Source organism: Muntiacus reevesi, chromosome 1 (genome assembly GCF_963930625.1).
Source record: "Muntiacus reevesi chromosome 1, mMunRee1.1, whole genome shotgun sequence".
Lineage (NCBI taxonomy): Eukaryota > Metazoa > Chordata > Mammalia > Artiodactyla > Cervidae > Muntiacus > Muntiacus reevesi.
In genome coordinates, this window is record NC_089249.1 from 203,603,006 (window position 1) to 203,624,297 (window position 21,292).

Genomic DNA, 21,292 nt, shown 5'->3' on the forward strand with positions numbered 1-21,292 from the left:
AAAATTGCAGACACTTCCAATTCAAAGACTAATGTATTAAAATTAATTCAGGCTTCCTACAATAATAAGGCTTTGTCACCTTGCTTGCATGATCAGCAAAGAAGGCAGAATTCACAATTATATTACTCTAAATATTACTTTAATGCTGTATTCACATTCCTGAAGCTCTGACATAATTCAATTCACATTTACTGAGAAGTTATAATATATCTGATTTTGTACCAGACTCTAAGCTTCTATGGGCATCTTTGTATCTTTAGCACATAGAACAATATTTAGATGTACTCAAAATAAGCTTGCAGAATGAGTATAGAATAAATGCATAGGTCCTACTTTCAGGAGCTTAGAATCTAGTGGGAAAGATGGGTTTTAGCCCATGAAACCCATTTCAGACTTCTCACCTACTGGCCTGGAAGATGCCACTTTATTATTATTTGTGTTATTTTAAACCTTAGTTTGGGGTAATTTAAAACAGCCATAGGAGACTGACTCAAGGTTTTCAGCTGTGAAAAGGTTTCACTGGGGTGGTGTTCTAAGAGAAACCAAGAGCTAGGGTTCCATGGAGGAAAACAGGCGATGTTAGTTAAATCCTTGCTACTTATAAAGTATGGTCCCTTTTGAGCAGTGCTGATGGAAATCGGCTCTTTCTTGGAAATGTAAAATGTCAGGCACAGAAGTAAGACCTATTGAACCAGAGTCAGCATTTTAATAAGATCCCCAGGTGACTTGTATTCATGAGGAGCAGTAGGTTAAATTTACTAAAAACTATTTTAAAACATGTAGAAATCTTTGATTCTTCTTTTTTGACACACAAGTTTGCTGAGAAAAACAATTAACTTTAACCATAAGAAGAATGCTAGATTGCTTTTGTTACATTGATTTAAAAAAAAAAAATTCTACTGCTTTTAAATAACTAAGAAGGCCCTTCAATAATATCCAGTTACTCCCGTGGACAAAGAATTTTCCTTTTCAGAAAATATCCATGAGTTGAAAGGTTACAAATGTAAAAATTTTATACCTTTAAATAAATATTCAAATCCCTGGAATAATAATCAAAGAGCCATGTTGTGGGGGACAAAATGATTTCATTCACATACATTTTCTTTAATTACTTTAATATAAAAGACAGAAATGTTTCATGTTTCACATAACATTAAAAAAAGTTTTAAAACCCTATAATAAGTATTAAATGAAAATAAATTTATTGAATGGCAGTAATCACTACAAAATTAATACTACCAAATTATTACTGAGACCGTTTGCATTAACAGTAATTGGATGTTATGTGGAGAAAATATCAAACAAGAAGATGGATGTTTTAAAACTACATTTTATCCAGTCTTTATCTTTTTGCTAATCTTGTGCATATTAGAAGATGTATTCAAGATGGTTATAAAGCTATTCAGCTAAAGTAATACTTCAAAGATCTTAAAAGAGCCCTCTACAAATGATATGACATTGCTATCATTCCATCTGTTTACAAAATCAAAAATACAAGTAATAACCCAATGAATCCTTCTAGGTAAAAGATTCAATTTAAAAAAGAGAACATTAACAGAGAATTAGTGATGGTGAACAGAACAAGAAAATCAACATAATTAAGAAAGGTCTATAATTATCCAACATGACTTCGTCTGGTTAAACCAATGCAACTTAATAAACAACTTGGCTGCATTGTGAGTGAAAGGGTTAACAAGATCCAGAGTCCTGTTTTCAAATTCTCATATAATAATCCTACTTCAATCAACCTGTAAAGTAAAAGCACTGAATCCACATTAACATCATAACATACATCTTACAATGATACAAAAGTCAAACCGTTACTGGGAGATCTCGGTCCTTGTGACAGTAAGGAAAACTTCACGAGAGTGTGCACTTTTGAAAGTATGATCAGTGTATACGGTATAGACAAAACAGGCACCTCCATTATAATTTTTTTTAATAAATAAAAGCACTTTAACATAAAAAGAAGTTAAGCAGCACCTGAAGCCTTTGACATGAGTAACTAAATGCTGGTACCCAAACAGTCTAACTGGTTAAGTTTTACTAAGAGGCGCAAAAAAGGAGCCAATTTGTGACTTAACATTTTAATTCTACGAGAGACAAGAGCTTGTCTGGGCTTACAGTCCTGTCATGTGACGGTGAGTAGCACACCAGTCTCCACATGTCTTATACTTTGGAAAGCAGACCCGACTCTGGGGCACTCGCCTTAATTAGATTCTGAATTTCCTTGAATTTTGGATGGTCTTTATCAGCCACCAGCTGTAGCAGAACAGCCTCACTTGTAGTCACAATGATCCCAGTTCGAGCAAGACGCTTAAGGAAAAAGAAAAGATAAACACAAATCAAGAAATAAGCATGAGAATGAACACTATATTAAAACAGCAAAAAGCACAGTGAGACATGCTAGTGGCCTCTATCAAAACCATGGTGCTCAGCCATACTATCAAATTCAGTGATGAGGACAGAATTCAAATCAGACATACCCAAAACCCAAGAGGATGATTCTCAATATTATTAACATTAGTCCCAATTACTAACATTATAAGAAAAAGCAAGGAGGTAACCAATATAAAGACTTAGATGTGTCGGGGACAGAAGGGATCAAGCCTAAGGACTGTAAAACAATGATTCTTAAATTCTTTTTCCCTCTCTCCAAATATCTGACATTAAACAGTACACCCTTTGTTAAACTGTATACCTACTTATATACCATACGTAAAACACCGGTGGCAGAAAAGCCTCATGTGAGGTTAAGGAACATTCCCCTGAATGGTAACAGAACCACCACCCTTGCCACTATCATAAGCTTTTCAGAATCACAAACAGGAGTATAAAATTTAAGGTTGTACAGTTTCACTGACAGGTCAAAGAACATCCTTGCTACACTGTTCCAAGGAGGGAACAGAGAGAGTGTGTGCAGGAGGGATGAAGAGGGAAAAGGGAAGGAAGGCAAAGAAGAGAAAGCATAGAAAAGAGTGGGAGGGGGGACAGGAAGAGAATTCTAAAGTAGGGATCCATTTCCTGGATATATTTCTCAGAAGCCCTAGGGGAAAAGGAGACCAGCTGTTTGTCATCCCGTGAAACACCCACTCTAAGAGCCATAGAAGAGGAGGTGTTTAGACACAATTCCTAAGCAAGTTAGAAAAAAACATGTGAATCAGTGTCGTGTTGTAAGGGGCATCACTTGAATAAACAGGACATCTCAATGGAGCTAAAGCAAAGCCCTCAAATGGCTGAAGATCCACAGGCCCAACCTTCCCACTGGCAGCCTCTTCCTTTTACTCCCCAAGGTCCGAGAAGGGAGTATAAGCCATATCCCACTTATCAGATAGCAAGTTCAGGCCTCAACCACCAGAAAAGAGGAGTGTGAGAAGCTGATCACAAGTCTCGAGAAATTAAAAGACAGCAGAGTCACAGAGGAAAGAGGAAGAAATAAGCAAGACTGCCAGTGTCCTTTACATTGGGACAAATACCAGACAATGAGTTAATCTCTGAGTTTTTTAAAGACTTCTGGAGACTAATTTCCCCTCCTTGCTTTTCAGTAAACTCCTGACTGTGAAGTCAAAACCCTTAGAAATCTCAAAGGACTGTGTGGCTGCTTCAGACAGGAGGGTGGGCAATAAATACAAGACGAGCTGTGTCTCAGGGCCCCGAACGTCCAGTCACCTAAACCCAGCTCTCTCCCTGGCTGGCCTGCCTTCCTTACTGTTCTGCTGAATCAATGGCTTTTCAATGAGTCAGCCTGCATCTGAATCATACTTTCAATGTCTGTGGAATTGCTTTCTATATTCCAAAGTGCTAACGAAGGTCAGTTCTCAGTAATCTTCCTAGTTCTTTCATGAGGCAGGAAGATCAGAAAAGTGTTCCCAGGTCTGAGAAAGAAATGCAATGACCCAGCAAAGACATAGCTTCTCACAGTGCTCTGCTGACCAGACCCGCGTCCACCCTAAGCCAACAGCTCTCAGGAATGCTAAGAGGCCAAGGCAGGGGCAAGCTGGAAACCAAGAGGCGCACACACAAAAACATTTTAGTACACAGAAACCTACACAAAATTACCTAGCTTCAACAACAAAGCATGGCCAATATTGAGCACATTCAAAAGTAATCAAGCCACAGGACTTCCCCGGAGGTCCAGCGGTTAAGACTATGCCTCCACTGCTGGGGGCACACGTTTCACTGCCTCAAGGTGTGGTCAAAAAAAAAAAAACAACCAAAAAACAGACAAAAACCAAAAACAGTAATCAAGCCAAGAACCTGTGTTAGGGGAAGGCGTGGCTCATGCCTTTGCTAAGAATGCTAAGATCAGGCTAACACATCTTCCCACGGTGCCTGCACAGCAACAGCTGGAAACGGTGCCTAAGCAGAAAGAGAACGGGGCACTCGATCCACACACACGCAGCTTGCCACCCACCACCTTGAGCTGTGAGGGCACCTAAGACACCGGTCCCAAACTCACTTCATCGCCTGGCTTAAAACAGGGACAACTAAAACTCCAGCTGTTTAATGCAAATGGGTACTTGGCTTAATAGACTTCCAGAGTTCTTCCCTTAGACTTACAAAATCAGTCCAACTAGGCCAAAGGAAAAGAAAGGTTACTCTGACCCACAAACCTAAAAACACATGACAGTCTCCTAGGTGGGAAGAGGAGGAAAAAAGAAAAAAAGACTCAACCCATTAAATTCCCAAGCAACACTTAACAACTTCCCAGAAGTACAAGGACATCCAGTTCAAGAGAGGGTTTTATTCTGTCTTCTCCCACATTTACAGTTATAAGTTGAAAGAAAAATGCCTGACAGATGGTAGGTGCTCAAAACATTTTGAGGAGTAGTACACACAACAGATCCCGGTAGAGAAGTTTTAATAACGGTAACGATAAATCTTATTACTTTAACAATCTGAACAGGCAAGGTGGGGAGTCTCAGGACTGATCTCGAGCAGTTGTGTTTCTCAAGGGAAAGAGAAGAAGGGGAGCTGACCAGACCGCTTGTTTCACTTTCATAGTCACAGAAGAAAAGAGGAAGCTGAACATCAGTCCCAAGGACTGAGGGACTAACTAAAACGCCTCCATGGAAACTAAAGACTGAGCGGAAAAGTCTGAAATGTGGAACATATTCCCGCATCACCTCTTGACCTGCTTCTCTCCACTCTGACCTCAGCACTGTAACCCCAACCAATGCCGGCTGTTCCGTGCAAGCTCAGTCGCTTCAGTCATGTTGCGATCCTATGAACTGTAGGCCACCAGGCTTCTCCGAATATTGGAGTGGGTTGCCATGCCCTCCTCGAGGGGATCTTCCCGACCTAGGAATCAAACCTGCGCCTCCTATGTCTTCTGCATTGCAGGCAGAAATCCACCCCAGCCCATATTTTTTCCTTCCCTCCTCAGAACTTCTCAAGACTAGTCCCTTTTGGGCCTTGGAAGCTGATATATGCTTATATATTTCTGATTGGAAGGAGCACATGAAGAAAATAAAAAGCTACAGTAAAAATAAAAGCAACAGCTAACACTTGAGTGTCTATTGTGTCAGACACTAAGTACTACCAATACATTATTTCATTTAATCCTCACAAAAATCCTCCCACGTAATGACTATTTCTATTTCACTGCTGATAAAAAAATTAATCAGTTGACCTAAAAAAGGAATGGAAAATTTTACTCAAGTCAAGATGATAAGCATAACCTGGGAACAGCCCCTCAGAAAACTCTGAGAACAGTTCCGCCCATCAGAAGTCAAAAGCACAGTTACGTAAGTTTTTTGAGACAGAGGGCTGTACATGAAATGATAAATTATTGCCAGTTTATAGAATCCAGATCCAAGCGCCACTGTGGTGGGTCACATGACCCTTGAGACAATCAAGAAGGAGTATTATCTTTTAAGGAGCTGTCCACTCTTTACAGTTGAACAGGTATTTCTTTTGATGGGGAGATGTGCTTGATGCATACTGTGTATACACAGTAGGGGGGAAAGAGGAAACCAAAGGGCAAAGAAAACTTTTTCAAGTTTAAGTTTTTCTATTTTTCCATAAAAATATGAATTTTATTTCATATCACAAACAAGAAATATAAGGCAGAGATATTAGGTGATTTGTCCAAGGACACAAATTCACAAAATGCCAGAACCTGCATTCAAACCCATATTATCCCTCTACTGTTTGGACTCCTGATCAGTAAGATTATAGGTTACCTCTGAAAGAATGAGGCTCAGGTATTAAAAGGCCAACTGTTTTATTCTGAGTCTTGGTAAAAGACAGAACTGCCAGCAATAACAAGTTTCTGTAATAAATGGCCTAATAAAGACATGCCTGAAAAGTGTAAATGAATGCAGGACAAAAGTTCTTGAAATCTCTTTATAAGAAAGGAAAATTTCTGGTTTTATATGTTCTTAAGTTCTTTGCTTCCTTGGGAACACTTCAAGTTCTGGATCTCAGCATTACCATAAAGGTTATTCACGGAGGAAAACAACTGCCTGTCGAGGCAGGATGGATCAGATTACTAAGAAAATTTGAAAAGTGTTAGTTGATTAACTCTGACTGTAAGGAGAGCTTAAACATCTCTGCTGGGAGTTGAAGAAGCAATACTTAGTATCAAACTAACCAGAGAACCTGATAGTCCAAATGGACTTGAAAATAGTTGAATAAAATTAATAAAACCTCCCTGTTCAGGAATAAAAGAAGGGATGGCCAACCAGGGCCTTAAAAGCACTGCTGCTGCCAGCGACCCCGCCGGCTTCCACATCAGCCCTCCCCACTGACTCGGCCCTTGTCTGTCTGTCTTATTCTTATTTGCCAAACTCACCACCCTAGGGAACATTTTAGATTACGAGAAATGACTGAGCAATCTACAGAGAAAGTGGCTCATAGGTCAGCTTATGCATGAAACACTGGAGAGTCTCAAAAAAAAGAAAAAATCTACATTTCCCATTCTCAGTAAAAGTAATTAGTTAAAAACTCAGCAATTCCAATCCAGATTGACATTACTTTAAAATTATGATAGAATCAGAATTAAACAAAACAGACAGAGATCCACAATGTGAAGATGTCAAAGGATTAATAATGGGAGTTTGGTTTTCAATAGTCTCGGAATAGGAATTGCTTACGTAAGGCTACTGTTATGCAACGCTGTCGAAAATCACTGACACTCCACGCAGAGAGCCATCAAACCCCGAGTGTGAGTGGTGCCCACAGTCAGTGACACTCCTGTCTCCAGAAATTCAAGTCTGACGAAATCTAACACAAAGCTGAACCAGGCTGAGGCCCATTAGGCACGAGGTTTTGAATAGATCTTGATCAAGTTCAGCCTAGATGAGCTGCTTTTAATTTGCAAATCTTTAAATAGTTTAGAGTAAGCTTACTGGAATACCTCTTAGTTCTTGTGCAAAACTGTAGGAAAGTTACGACAGAAGATGTAGAGGAGTGTTTAGCATCACTAGAAATAAAGACAGCAGATGTAAAACAGGAGATGATGGTGAGGCCTCAGAGGCTGGTTGTGCATAGTAGAGAACTTGGAAAACGGTGAGTCTGATTATTGTCGGACCACGCTCAGATTTAACAGGTACATTTTCACTGCTGTTACATATTTAATATTCTCCAAATTTATCTGGAAGCCTCGGTAAATGAATTACTTTAAAACAGGACAATTACCTCAAGGGCAAACATCCTGTCCATCATGCTTCTCGATGACGTGGCATCAGCGACAATATGAACCTCGATACCTCGGCCGACGAGCTCCAGAGCAGTCTGCTGAATGCACACGTGAGTCTAGATGGAAGTGAAAACCCACATGTAACACTGTGGTAAACGACAAGTATTTCACAAACGTGCAGTGATACGGTACAGCCGAAAGAGCACCACAGGTCTCATGACCTTGTCCTACACCGAGTTTTGCCTTCGACTCACCAGTGACCTCGAGCATAAACAGCATCTCTGGCTTTGGTTTCCTCTTTGTAAAGTCAGGAACTGAATAACATCAATGGTCTTTGTCCTGGGAACCCTGAACATATTCTTACAATTCTGTGAGCGTTTTTTTAAAAATATTTTCATCTGTGTTTCATCTGGATGACCTTCATTCAGCTGACTACTACCACCCAGTTTTGATGCCACTCACAGTTGGGTTTATTTCTGTTTTCACACCAAATGCCTGACACAAAGAATGCGTCTGCAGTACTGTCGACTGAGATAATGGTGGGAAAACTGAGTTGTTAAAAGGCACCCGGTAGTAACAGTAGGCCAAATTAAAAATAACATGTAGCTTAGGCAAAAAATACTCAGCATACATCACCAGCAAATGCATTATACAGATTCCATCTTTCTAAGCACAGACTTGTATAATTCATTGGCAGGGAATAAAGAGTAAAAACAGGCTCCAACAATAAGTGGATTAGCAATGAAAGCAGATTTTAATAATGCGACAAAGCTGACCTTATCTTCACACGACAAGACAGCCATGGAAAATTATCGACTGACAACTCATTAAAGTTAGCACTGGAGGACTGCTCAAAGATGATTTTGATTACACGAAGAGCTTATAATGATGAACAAATAAGAAAAAGTATAAAAGTCAGCAATGAGATTTGGCATGACGTATTTACACAAATAGGCTTCTTTTGTCAGTACTGAAGTCAAAATACAGAAATATTTAATATACATCTAAAACTGAGGATACATCCTTCTACTATTAAAACCTACTACTATGAAACCTACTATCAAAACATCATGGCTGTCTTAAATTAATAATATTTGGGTTTGTTTTTATGGTTTTCATAATTTTATAATTTCAGTTCAAGAGGTTCTTAAAAGCTACGAATAAATACTTATATTCTGCTTCCACATGTCAAAAAAAACCCCAAAATCATTTTAGTCAGCATTAAGAATCCATGAACATATTTTTTCCTTTAAAAAAAAAAATGTACATGATTCAAATGTGAAGGACAGTGAACTACAGGTTTTTTAGAACAAAGGTTCTAGAACAAAACAAAAGGTTTTCTAGAACAAAAACATGACCAAGATGAACACCTATAACTCCTATATAAGTAAACATATTATCTTTGATGAAAGAGTGTTCTGAGTAGTGGTTCAAAGTAAAGGTCCAAAGATCAATCAACCTAGATTCAAATGCAACTCGATCCTTTAACTAACTTTAACTTTTGAGCAAGACAGACAGCATCTGTGTTTAAGTTTCCCATCTCTATAGTATGAGGAGACCAAAAGTACTTAGATCAGAGGATTGTTCTGAGAGTTTAACAAATTAAAGGATAAAAGAGTGTTTGGATCAGTGCCATGACAATAGTCAACATTTAATAAATGGTGGGGGTTATTTTCTATCAGTTGTTGCTGTTTAGTCACTAAGTTATGTCTGACTCTTTTTGGACCCCATGGATTATAGCCCGCAAGGCTCCTCGGTCCATGGGATTCTTCCTTCTCCAGGGGATTCCCGACCCAGGGATCAAACCCATGTGTCCTGCATCGGCAGGCAGGTTATTTACCACTGAGAGAACAGGGAGGCTCTTTTTACCTATACAGTGTTCTATATACATAGAGAAGGAAATGGCGACCCACTCCAGTATTCTCGCCTGGAGAATCCCATGGACAAAGGAGCCTGGTGGGCTACAGTCCGTGGGGTTGCAAAGAGTCAGACACAACTGAGCAACTAACACATACACACATTCTATATACAAAATTACATTCTGGAAATAACAAGTTTTCTACAAATGAATTGTGTCCAAAACAGAACAAGTGGTACTTACTTCTACTCCAAACAACACAACACTCCTGACTCCAGGAATCTCTGCTAATGCTGCTTCCACTTCCGGTAATACCATTGAAAATTTGGTCTTTGGAAGTACCAGCTTTACACCTGTTAAATCAATTTCTTGAACAGTGCTTCCAAGACCTTTAGGGTACTGTTCTGTTACAATAACTGGAATTCCTAAAATCCGGGCCCCTTGTAACTGGGGGGAAAATAAAAAGCACAAAGATAAGTACCAATATACATACGTTTGTATATGAATGTATATCACACTTCAGCAAATTGGAAAAAATAAACAAGCAAGCATACCAATCTCTGTCCCACACTAATAATATCTCCAAAATACTTGATGGCTGGTCTGAACCTTTCTTGCATATCACAGCAGAAAAACACAGTGCTTGAAGGTGTAAGATTTCCCAGGGTAGTGAGCTGAGGAAAAAAGAAAGAATGATTTAGCATTTGTTATACAGCGACATTTATTTTCAGCTGGAGGTCAGTAAAGAGAGAAGAACATTCCTACTGTTTGACCCATTATGTCAATTTTAACAACTATTACTTAGAAGAAATGATATGAATAATAGGAAAAAAAATTATCCCCAAAGATGTCCAATGAATTGCTTTTAATAGTGAAAATCTGAAATATACCAAGAACTGAAATACGAAAAATGATTTCACAAAACATGTTTAGCCTCTTAAAATAGTATATGCATATGTTTTCAAAAAATGCACACCTCTAAGAAGAAATGCTTATAATCTAATGTTAATTTTAAAAAGAGCACAGTTCAATAGTATTTCAAAACTCTAAAAATATGAATAAAAAGTAGAAGTAAATATATGAAAATATTGACAAGTGGTTACATAGTTAGGGATGCTGATAATATTTTTTTCTTAATACCTTTCTTCTGTTTTTCAAATGCTGTTTTAAAACATTTGCTAAATGTTATTTAAAAGTATGTATTACTTTTATAATAAAAAATAGTAAAAAAAAAAAACTTAAATTTGATGACAATATTGCTTACAACTACAAAGAATAAAATTTAAAATAATCTGTAGCAGAGACTGTGAAACAAAAAATGAAAAAAAAAAAGAAACAAACCTAGAATTACTACTATCATCAAGACTGAAATATTAAGTCAGTATTCTCAAGAATACCTTCGTAAGAGTTAAAAAAAATGCAATGAAATGATGCCAACCACATCACCATTGTCAAATGGAGAGACATAATAAACCTGACATCTGAATCCTTACACATATTTATCACAATCAAGAAAATCAATGAATCAAGATGAACACTGGGTACTAGATTACCAAGCTTCACATTAATTGCTGTAGTTGGTCTACTACAATAACTTGGGCCCAACGTGGATCTCCCCAAAAGTGAAAAATCACTGTTAAATACAATAATTTAATCTGAGTTCTGAAAAGCCCACTGTGCTTTTCTTTCCACCTTCTCAAATTAGAGAAGCTCTGGAAAGGATGCAGTTTGATCCTGAATGAGGCCATGCCACTACTCTTGGTAACCCTGAAGGCTCCCCTCTAATGAACCTAAACCACCAACAGATAAGAATTATTTCTAATTTTCTAGAGAAACCTGAGTCCTGACTACAAAGGTGGTGGCTTCACCCCCAGCCTGACCCTAGGCTCTGCCTTAGTACCTCGGCACATGTATCACACTTGAGAAACAATTACTCCAAGAATTAAGTGAATCATTAAGAGGAACCTTTGATCCTTAGCAGTATGACTGCTCTAGCGAGTATGTACTTTATTTATCTGCATCCTGAAGGACTCTGGCACCTCAATTTCCCTCTGGTATTAACTCTACAGATGTGTACTGATTAACCACGGGCGGTCCAACACCATGTCCATGTGAGAATGGGAGTACCATCTGTAATTCTAAAACTATGCAGAGGGTTTTCCTACTCTGTCAGTAAGGAATGTTTAAAATAAATATTCAAGCATTTTTAATTACATATGCTCATCTTTGGCTGCTTCTTTACTTAAATTTTTAATGCAAGTACCATGCTTCCATTTCAGTCATTATCAAAAGCAATGAATCTGATGACTATATAAGTATATAGGGTACTAGGTTGAAAACCAACCACTATTTATAATCATGTATCTTAAATTCTCAGTAAATATTAAATCTTGGCTCAAAATCCATATATATACATACTATTTTAGAAATCTGAACCAGGGGTCCCCAGTGAAAAACGATGTGTTGAAGGAACACTATGAAAAGCAATTTAGCTGCAGCTGCCCTGTTTAAAACAACTGCAATGCAACTCAGCAATCCTGCCATTCTACAACATACGAAAACCAGCAAGCAGGCAAAATAAAACTCTACAAAGTTCCCAGGGTATGCTGGATGGCCATGCACTGATACACTGACCGCCTACACTTGCTTGGATCTCCAGCTCCCAGATCTTATCTCAGACTGGAAGGATTAACTCTGTATACCTTCCTAACAAGTTTGGTTGTCTGGACTATAAATTAACATAAGGTTAGAAACAGCAAATGTGAAAGTTTGCTGAAGACAGGCAAACAGATAGCAACAAGGAATAACAGCCGAGGAAGAAGAGATTCAAAATACAGTAAATGCGGATCAAATCTCAACCAGTTCTCAGTCTAGACTCCAATGAAGGAGTAACAAGCTGTATGTTAAGTTATAAACTGGGACAAAATCATTGTCTTACACCCATTAAGAAAATCAGTTACATAATATTTCAGGACTACCATATAAAATGGTCAAACTATTGAATATTGGGATGTCAAAGGAATAAAACCATACCTCCTCAGAAAATCCTAGATTATTCAGAGTTGTGGTCTCCCAGGGTTCCTGTTACCTGGTGCTTCCCAACACCTCATTACAGCTGTGAGGTATCTGTTCTGGGCAGAGGACCTCATCAGACATATGTCATATTAGAGGAGGTCAGCAAACGCAGCACTGAAATCCTTTCCAGCAAAGGAATCCATCATCTTTAAACTTTCAGTTAAAGAAAGAAGCCACAGAGACAAGGGATTGAGGGCAGAGATGACTGGTTATAATTTCGTGAAACAAAAATGCCTAGATATTCTCCTCTCCAGGAGTGGCCACCCCTTGAATGTGGCCTGCACTGAGCAATTTGCTTCTTCACAATAGAGAATCGTTAAGAGGGTGATGATAAATACGGCCTCAGCCAGGCCATCAAGACTGAGGCAATCAGTGAAGTCATGGTGATGGTATTCAGCCTGGATATATGATGGGAATGACCTTCATGATCTTCCTCTCAAAATCCCACAACCCTGGTTTAAGTACTGAGAAAACAGCAGAGAAACCCAAACTGAGATCATTCTACCCACATATCTAATCAGTACTCCTCAGAATTGTCAAGCTCATTAAAAACAATGAAGCTTTGAGGAACTGTCATAACTCGGAGGAGCGCAAGGAGATGTGGCAACTAAACATAACTAGTATCTTGGATTGGATCCTGGAGCAGAAAGAGGACATTAGGGAAAAGCTTGTGAAATCTGACTAAAGTGTGGCACTCAGCTAATGGTAATGTACTAATGTTGGTTCTTTAGTTGTGACAAATATGCCACAGTGATGGAAGATGTTGGCAAGAGGGGAAACTATGTCACACATACAGGAACTCTCTGTATTATCTTTGCAACTCTCCTTGTAAATCACCACTAGTCTAAAATTAAAAATTTAGGTAATAAAATAAAGTGGTCTCCCTATGTCATAATAGTAGCGGGAAAAGCCACTACTTTATGCATAATCTCCATATCATACAAGGGAGAAAAAGGAGGAGCTGAGGCTACCAAAAAAAAAAAAAGACAACTACTGAAAATCTCTAACTATGTCCAATCAACCCCTATCCACCCCAAGTCCACATGAATTTCAATAACTGTTAAATTACACACTGACTCTATAATCCAGGGACTTCATAATTTGACTCAGAAATTCCTCTTAAACCAAAACCTTGTAGATAACTAAAAGTGCTGCTCATCATCAGACTTGTTGCAACTGCAAGAAAGCAAATTAAAAGTGGACTTGACCAAATGCTGTCATAGGTAAATGTGTACCAATTAGAGATCAACACATATTCAAGAAGTCTGAAGAAATCACATATAAAAATGTTTATATACACACACCTTCATATATTTATATATCTATCTACATACATCACTATACACATATACATACAAAATATGTATTTTAATATATTGAATATATATTTCAACACAAAAAGTTGATCACAATCAATGCCTTCCTCAAGCAACAGTTTAAGACAAATTTCAAGTATAAAATTTTTGCCCACTTTCTTAAGAACTGTCATAGCTAGAATTTGACCTTAGATTTCATGTTCAAAAGACTCTTCATCCCCAGATTCCATGACTACCATGATCATAACAGTATTCACCCCGCTTCCCATCCACACGTGATCTGACCATTTTCTTACAACAGCTGCTACGTCTGCAAGGAACCCGCTCCTCCCTTGCTTGGTCCCCGGCTTCTTGGGACAGGCACAAACACGATGGCTGGTCTTGTTTAGGGAGATGTGCTGTGCCACATCTTATCTCTCCAAAAACGTAGCACATGGTGAGTGTTATGTGTTGAACTGTGTGCTCTGAAACTCAGATGCTGAATTCCTAACCTCCAGTATTGCACCCTGGTATTGCCTTATTTGGAAACAGTCACTGAAAACAGAGTCAATTAAGACGAGGTCATACTAGAGCAGTGTGTGCGTGCGTGCTCAGCTGTGTCCCAACTCTTTGTGACCCCGTGGACGGCAGCCCATCAGGCTCCTCTGTTCATGGATTTTCCCAGCCAAGAATACTGGAGTGGGTTGCCATTTCCTCCCCTAGGGGATCTTCCCAACCCAGGTGGATGCCTCATCCAACATGAGAGGCATTCTTATGAAAAAGGGAAATCTGAACACAGAGAAGCCCATGTGAACATGAAGGCAGAGATCAGTGTGGTATGTCTACAAGTCAAGCAATGCCAAAGGTGGCCAACCTACCACCAAAAGCCAGGAGAGGCATGAAACGGCTTCTCCTTCACAGTCCTCTCAAGAACCCAAATCTGACTTAAAGCCTTTAGAACTGGGAGAAAATAAATTTTGGTTATATAAGCTACTCAGTCTGTAGTACTCTGCTATAGCAGCACCCGAGCAAGCGACTACAGTGCGTAAACTGTGTCTCTTTAGAAATGACTGAAGTTTTTATTTGTGAATGTGCTGTTTTCAAAATTTTAGTAGTCTATTACAGCAACAATATAGGCATGATGTGCTTGGGAGAGGGGTCCAGAAGGGAATATGAGGTATCTTTATCTTACTGAGAAGTGTTTCCAAGGAAACCTGACTATCACAGGTACAGGAAGGCTTTGTTTCAAAATCAACTCAAAACAGAGGCCTGTGACAGGACTCTCAGGCAATACAGGTCAGCCCGTGGGCATCAGAGTCTGAGTTCAAATGTCAACTTCACTAATTTCAATTGCAAATCATTAACATTTCTAAACAGCAGCTTCTTAATCTGGCTTCGCTGGTGGCTCAGAAAGTAAAGAATCTACCTGCAGTGTGAGAGACCCAAGTTCAATCCCTGGGTTGGGAAGATCCCCTGGAGAAGGGCATGGCAACCCACTCCAGTATTCTTGCCTGGAGAATCCCATGGATGGAGGAGTCTGGAGGGCTACAGTCCATGGGGTCACAAAGAATCAGACACAACTAAACACCTTCACTTCAATCTGTAACAAAGTAATAAAAATAGTTGCTACCTCATAGGGCTATTTCAAAGACTAAATCAGTTTCATGTAAATCCATCAATAAGAGCATTAGGTTACTGTGCATCCCTCCTACAGGAAACATACACTGTGCTTTCAAGTTTAGCACATGTTAAAAACAGTTTTTCAATAATGAAGTTAAAATACCACTTACTACTAATATGATCCCTTAAGAAACCAAGAAATATATAGACAGAAACATTGATAATGTCTAACCTGTTAGCACAGTCTACAGAATTAAGAAATGGTTCATAAAGTAGATTCCCAAATGTTACCAAAAGCCTTACAATTATTGGTACATGATCTGTTTCTGGAAAAATGGGTTTGGGGCTTTTTAATTTAGACTTCAAGAGAATATTTATTTCACTCTTATTTTGCAACCTACTCACCTATTGTGAACACTAATGTGACTGGCATTAAGATTACAACTCAAGCTTATAAGTTAAAGTTTGAGCTTTCCAACTGCCCGCATGAGGCCAGCCAACTCCACCCATTTCAGTGCTGAGGATGGAGGGGTTTCTTTACATTGTACCTGATGCTGGGGTGACGGTGAAGTTGACCAGATCCCAGGAGCACAGTGACATCTGAATCTACACTGAATTCCCCCTGGCAAATTAAACGTAGAAAAAAATTCCCGAACACAGATCATAGCTTCCACTGGCACACAGTTTATTTATAGGTAGCCTCTCATGTATCCACAAAGAGCAAAATGTATACAACGCTTTGGGCAGTAATTTGAAATGTTAAATTTTCTACAAGGCGGGTGGGTGGGCGAGAGACAATCCCTTAGGATTCAGCTGTTATCTCCAGAGCCCCTGACACTGTCTGCCTCCTGAGAAAAGTGCTGCCTACTTCTCTAACTCAAGAGTTCTGAGCTTAGCTTATCTACCTGCTCCTCCTACACACTCCATGGTTCAGGTTCTGAAATCAAAAATCACCACTTTCCAACTAGCAAGCCCAAGGGAGATCCAAGTCCTTTCCCTTTTCTTTTCAAACCGTGCCTTCTCTTCCTTCCCACCCTGAACTCTGGGGCACCTTCTAGCTATAAAGTGTCCACAACTCTGTTTAAACTAACCTTCATACTAACACACTTCCAAGAAAGTAAAATCTGGAGCAGAATCCCTTCCCAATTAAACACCTCAGAGAAGGTCAAAATAACCTTCCCAGGAAAGCCCTTATCTTCTGCCCACACAAAGCTGCCAGAGCCGTCCCTCCTACATACTCAAGTAGAATACTCTCACTGGTATCATTCTTTTTTTTTTTTTTTTTTACTGGTATCATTCTTAACCACGTCCGTTTCTTCCTCTCTTCTACTTGGGTTCTGCCTTCCCTGGTGACAAGCTGGAAAAATACACTGGTAATGGTATGATATCAAATTTACATGAGCTTCCAGGGTTGAATTCTCTATTAGTTAAAACTTGGGAAATACCTTGTGAAAAATTAACACTTGTAAGTCATAAAAATGACTTAAATTCCCACTATATAAGCCTCTCATTTATATTTCTTCCCCTTCATCTCAAAATACCTCAGACTTCAAGCATTTTGAGAAAGCTGAAGACACATAAAAAGTGCTTGAAACATGAGCTGTCTTTAGCTACCTGAGCTGTCAGCAGACACTAGGTCACTGTTACAGAATATTTCAGAAAGGAAGACACTAAAAGTTATCATAGCCTAATACTGGCAATGGGGGTCTTAAAGATGACTCTCCATAGAACCACTAACCAACCACCAGTGCAGGCGGTGTCAACAAGCAACCACCGTGTTTTTCAGGGTCATGAGCAACAGTCAGGACAAGCCTGAAAGCAAACGCAGACCCTTGTGGAAATTGAGAATACATTCTAGAATATACAGGATATTAGGCAGAGCTGCAGAGGCTATAAGGTCTTCTCCGAAATGACAAATGGCATTATTTAAGCCATGGATTGATTACATGTGGCCAAACACGCTCTTCCTCCCTGCTTCTGGTAGAAGGAGCCTGTTGTCCCCTGAGCATGGCCTCCCTGACTGACCACCTCGAGTCTTCCTGACTGACAGGCATCTGTTCCACAGAAGCAATAAACAGCATCAAAACACATGATGTTACAAGCCCAAGTTTGTGGCTTGTTTCCCGTTCTGCTCAATATATTCGTTAAGCATGAAAAGAGAACATGAATGCTGTGGCCAGTTGTAGGACCTTCACATGCTTTATTTGCCACGGGACCTTGGGCAATTTCCTACATGTTCTGCTCTTTGGCAAAATGAAGGAGCAGGAATTTAGGTAAGGAGCATGAATTCGGTCTTACCCCTGTTTACATTCATCGTGTCAGGCACTTAGAGCTGCCACTCAAATGCAGAATGAACTCTTACGTTCTTGTCCAGCCATGAAATGTCCATGTCTTCAGGATTATACAGTTGGGCTCCAAAAAATATAGCAAAATGGTCATGAAAAGAAATATCTTCCCTTTTCCTTGTGGGAGTATCCATACATATATACACACATGTGTGTGGGCATGTATACACATATATATCTCTCTTCATATGGAAGGTATAAACAGGTATCAGAATAAGCATATGGATATAGATGGCATGAGTGTGCAACCCTCCACATCATCTATTTTTAAGCTTCGGGAGGCACCTGGCTGAAGAAGTCAAGCTACTGTGATTACGAAAATGAAATAATATAAACATATTTTTAAATACTTTAAAATATCTAAAGTATCATGTAACACATGATTAGGAATTCTTGGACTATTTGGTGAAAAATAATTACATTTTTAAAAGGATGGGGCAGAGTAGTGCTACTATAATTATTATTTTAAACATCACCACAAAAACTTAAACTATATTTTACCTCCAATATCAAGCAAAATACTTCAAAAGCCACATGTGTCCTGAATTACATAATGCCTTTTGAGAATGTACAAGACATCTCAGGTATAGTCATACATATTATTAACTTCTTTAGTTAAATAGAGTTGTCAGACCCAGACTTTGAATTTTTCAAAATAAAAAAATCCTATCATTGGGGGAGAGGGAGGCCTTAAAGACGGGAAAGGCACCAGTCTGGTGGCATAACATCTCTTAGGTAACAGCCCACCCTCCCTCCCAACCACTACAGGAAACACATCACAAAGAAGTCAGCCTCCTCGGTAAAGCTCCAGATCTCTTCAGCTAGTATTTGGATTCTCGCCTTTATTAATGGATTTGTCAAAGGTGCATCCAGCTTCTTTGGTATTTTTGGCAGCATTAATCTGAACAGACTGACAAGGAAGTGTGCAGAAGGTGTCCGCCATGAAAACTCCTGAATACACAGAAACGGGGAGTGGTAAAACCCGATCAACCACAACTCCCAAGAGCAGGGCAAATTCTAGGGTGTCAGACACCAAGTTCCTGCCTCTGTTTTGGCTCATCAAGGGTTGACCATGTAATCTCACAGCCTTTGTCCTCTGATTAAAGTACCTGCTTTGGATGTTTCTGGACTGGGTATTGGAGTGATAGCAAACAAGATCAATTCCTCAGACAACAACTGAAAAAAAAACTAGAGGACAGTCCTCAGAAATGACACCTGAATATTAAAGTGCCTTCTAAATCTGAACCCCACATTTCAGTTTGGTTTTCCAAAGAAATGGCTTACCTGTCTCTCAACCAAAAAACTGTTGATGGTGGAGTACCTAAAATACACCTTTTATTCTTGCTTTGCAACAGTGTAAATCCTCGAGTGAATCCTCTGAGCAGAGCACAAAAAGAACACAGGAGGCAGATCTGTGCAGTATGAGAACACGGCTTTTTAAAAATATTAAAAAGCTATAAAATAATCCTCAAGTATAACAACTTTTTCAGCCAGCACTACCAGGAAAGAACAGTCTGGCTAAAGTTGGGTATTTAAGAAGGTACTGCAGCCTGATTCGAATGACTTTTTCAAGGCAATCAATGTACGTGTAATCAACAGATTCCGTTGACAGTTACTAGGAAGAAGCTAAACACGGTTATTTCACTTAGGGAAGGCTGAAGATCAAAGGAACTGAAAGCTGAGAAAGAGGAGGGGTGAAAGGATAGGACTCCAGAAGTTTGTGTTTCCGCAAGTGGTAAACACAACTCCGGGAACAAACCCCAAGGCCGACACTCCGCACAACCTCCTTCCCCCGGTTCTGCATCAGCCCACAGGAAAACGCAGCCACTCTGCACAGACCTTGGGTTACGCAGGCGGCTGGGACTTGCTCCCGGCACACAAAGCGGATGCGGGAGGCTGAGGACCACACACGTGGGGGCGTTCGCGCGCGCCGCCTCGAGCCGGGAGGCCCACGCCCCATCCTTGGCGGAGGACAGCCGGTGACCGTCCCCTTCGGACAGGCGCCGGGGCTGGGCCATTCGCGAGGCTTGCGACAGCGGCGCGGCCCTTCCCAATCGGCGAGGCGCGCGGGGCCGGCCGCCGCGGGGCACCTGAGGAGCCCGGCGGGGACGGGGACGCACGGGCACCCGGAGCGGCGGGGCGCGCGGCCCTCCCGCGGGACCCACCTGGATCTGCAGCGGCACGAGGCGCACCTTGCAGCGCTCGCTGACCGCGAAGCCCTTGGGCAGGTCCACGTACTGGCCCCACTCCTCCGCGAAGAGCTGCACCACGAATTTGCGGTGCATGTCGATCTGGTCGCCGTACAGGCTGAGGAACTTCTGGATGAGGAGCTCGTAGCCCGCGCCGTGCGGCACGGTCGCCGGCCGCGCAAAGACCGAGAAGCAGAAAAGCACGGGGACCGTGCCCGACGGCGCCCCCGCGCCCGCGCCGCCGCCGCCGGGGAGCGCCGCGACCGCCGGCTCCGCCGCCGCCATGTTCCCCGAGCGTCTGCGAGCTCCGAGGCCGCGAGGCGCAGACACTGCCGGCCGCCGCGGCCCCGCCTCCCCGCGCCGCCCGCCGCCCGCCGCCCGCTCGGGAAGGCGAGGGGGCGGGTCCTGGCGGCCGCGGCTCGCGCGCCCTCCTCCTCGCCCGGCGGAGGGCGGACCCCGCGGAGCGCCGGGCTGTGGGACCCGGGCGCCTGGCCAAGCGCCTGCGCCCGCCGCCGGGTCCGCCCCCTCCAACCTCGGGCGGGCCGGGGATCCCGCACACCCTCCACCTTCCTGGGCTGCCCCGGGCTCCAGTCCTCAGAGGAGACCGGTGCCCCCGCTTCCAGCCCGCTCCGCCCACCGTCGAGCGGGGTGCTCCGGCGTTCGGGGCTGTGCTTAGGAATTCGGGGCTGTCCGGCGAGATCTGCTGGGGTGCGTTACCTGTCGGCCTTGTCGAAAGGCAGGCAGTCCTTGAAGAAGCGATAGTAATATTAAAACCGGTAGGGCAGCTGATAGATGCCTTAAGAAAAGCGGTGGAAGTCAATGCTTCCTTAGGAGTGCCATCCAAGACCTACAATTTCATGTTTTTTTAACCCCATGAAACACAGTCTCTCCAGTCGTGGATTTGAGATCTTACCCTCTCTATAGCTCAACCCAATTTCCGGGAGAACTTGGATTGAGCATTGGCAAATGTAAAGGGGTTTAAGAGTGAAAATCAGGATTTTTTTTTTTTTTTTAATTCAAGCTGAGGATTTTGTTTTTAAGCAAGTAAAAACAATCACCTTCTAATAATTTTTTTACTTGTGAACACTTTAAGGCACTATAAATAGCTGGAAATAGAAAAGTATGCACTATGAACGAAGTTTCCTTAAAGGCCAGGTCCTCGGAAGATAGGCTTATGAATCTAAATAAAATAAGATTTTAGATGTCAGGGGTTTCCTCCTCTTAGAAGGAAATAAGGAAGGTGCAGGGTTTCTTAGCTGGCACTGTTG

At 41.2% G+C, this 21,292-nt stretch overlaps 1 protein-coding gene across 2 annotated transcripts; it reads right to left on the minus strand.

Moving 5' to 3' along the window:
* Positions 1–1,179: 1,179 nt before the first annotated feature.
* Positions 1,180–20,349, minus strand: ISOC1 (isochorismatase domain containing 1). Of its 2 annotated transcripts, none has more exons than XM_065918176.1 (5): positions 20,028–20,349; positions 10,055–10,174; positions 9,744–9,947; positions 7,642–7,758; positions 1,180–2,316 (listed from the first exon to the last, which is right to left on the minus strand). In XM_065918176.1, exons 1-5 carry the CDS (start codon positions 20,307–20,309, stop codon positions 2,170–2,172), a joined length of 870 nt encoding a protein of 289 aa, XP_065774248.1. In that variant the 5' UTR covers positions 20,310–20,349; the 3' UTR covers positions 1,180–2,169. The 2 variants fall into 2 exon arrangements, with proteins under 2 accessions (XP_065774248.1, XP_065774247.1); XM_065918175.1 differs by having other exon boundaries at positions 20,001–20,347.
* Positions 20,350–21,292: the final 943 nt, after the last annotated feature.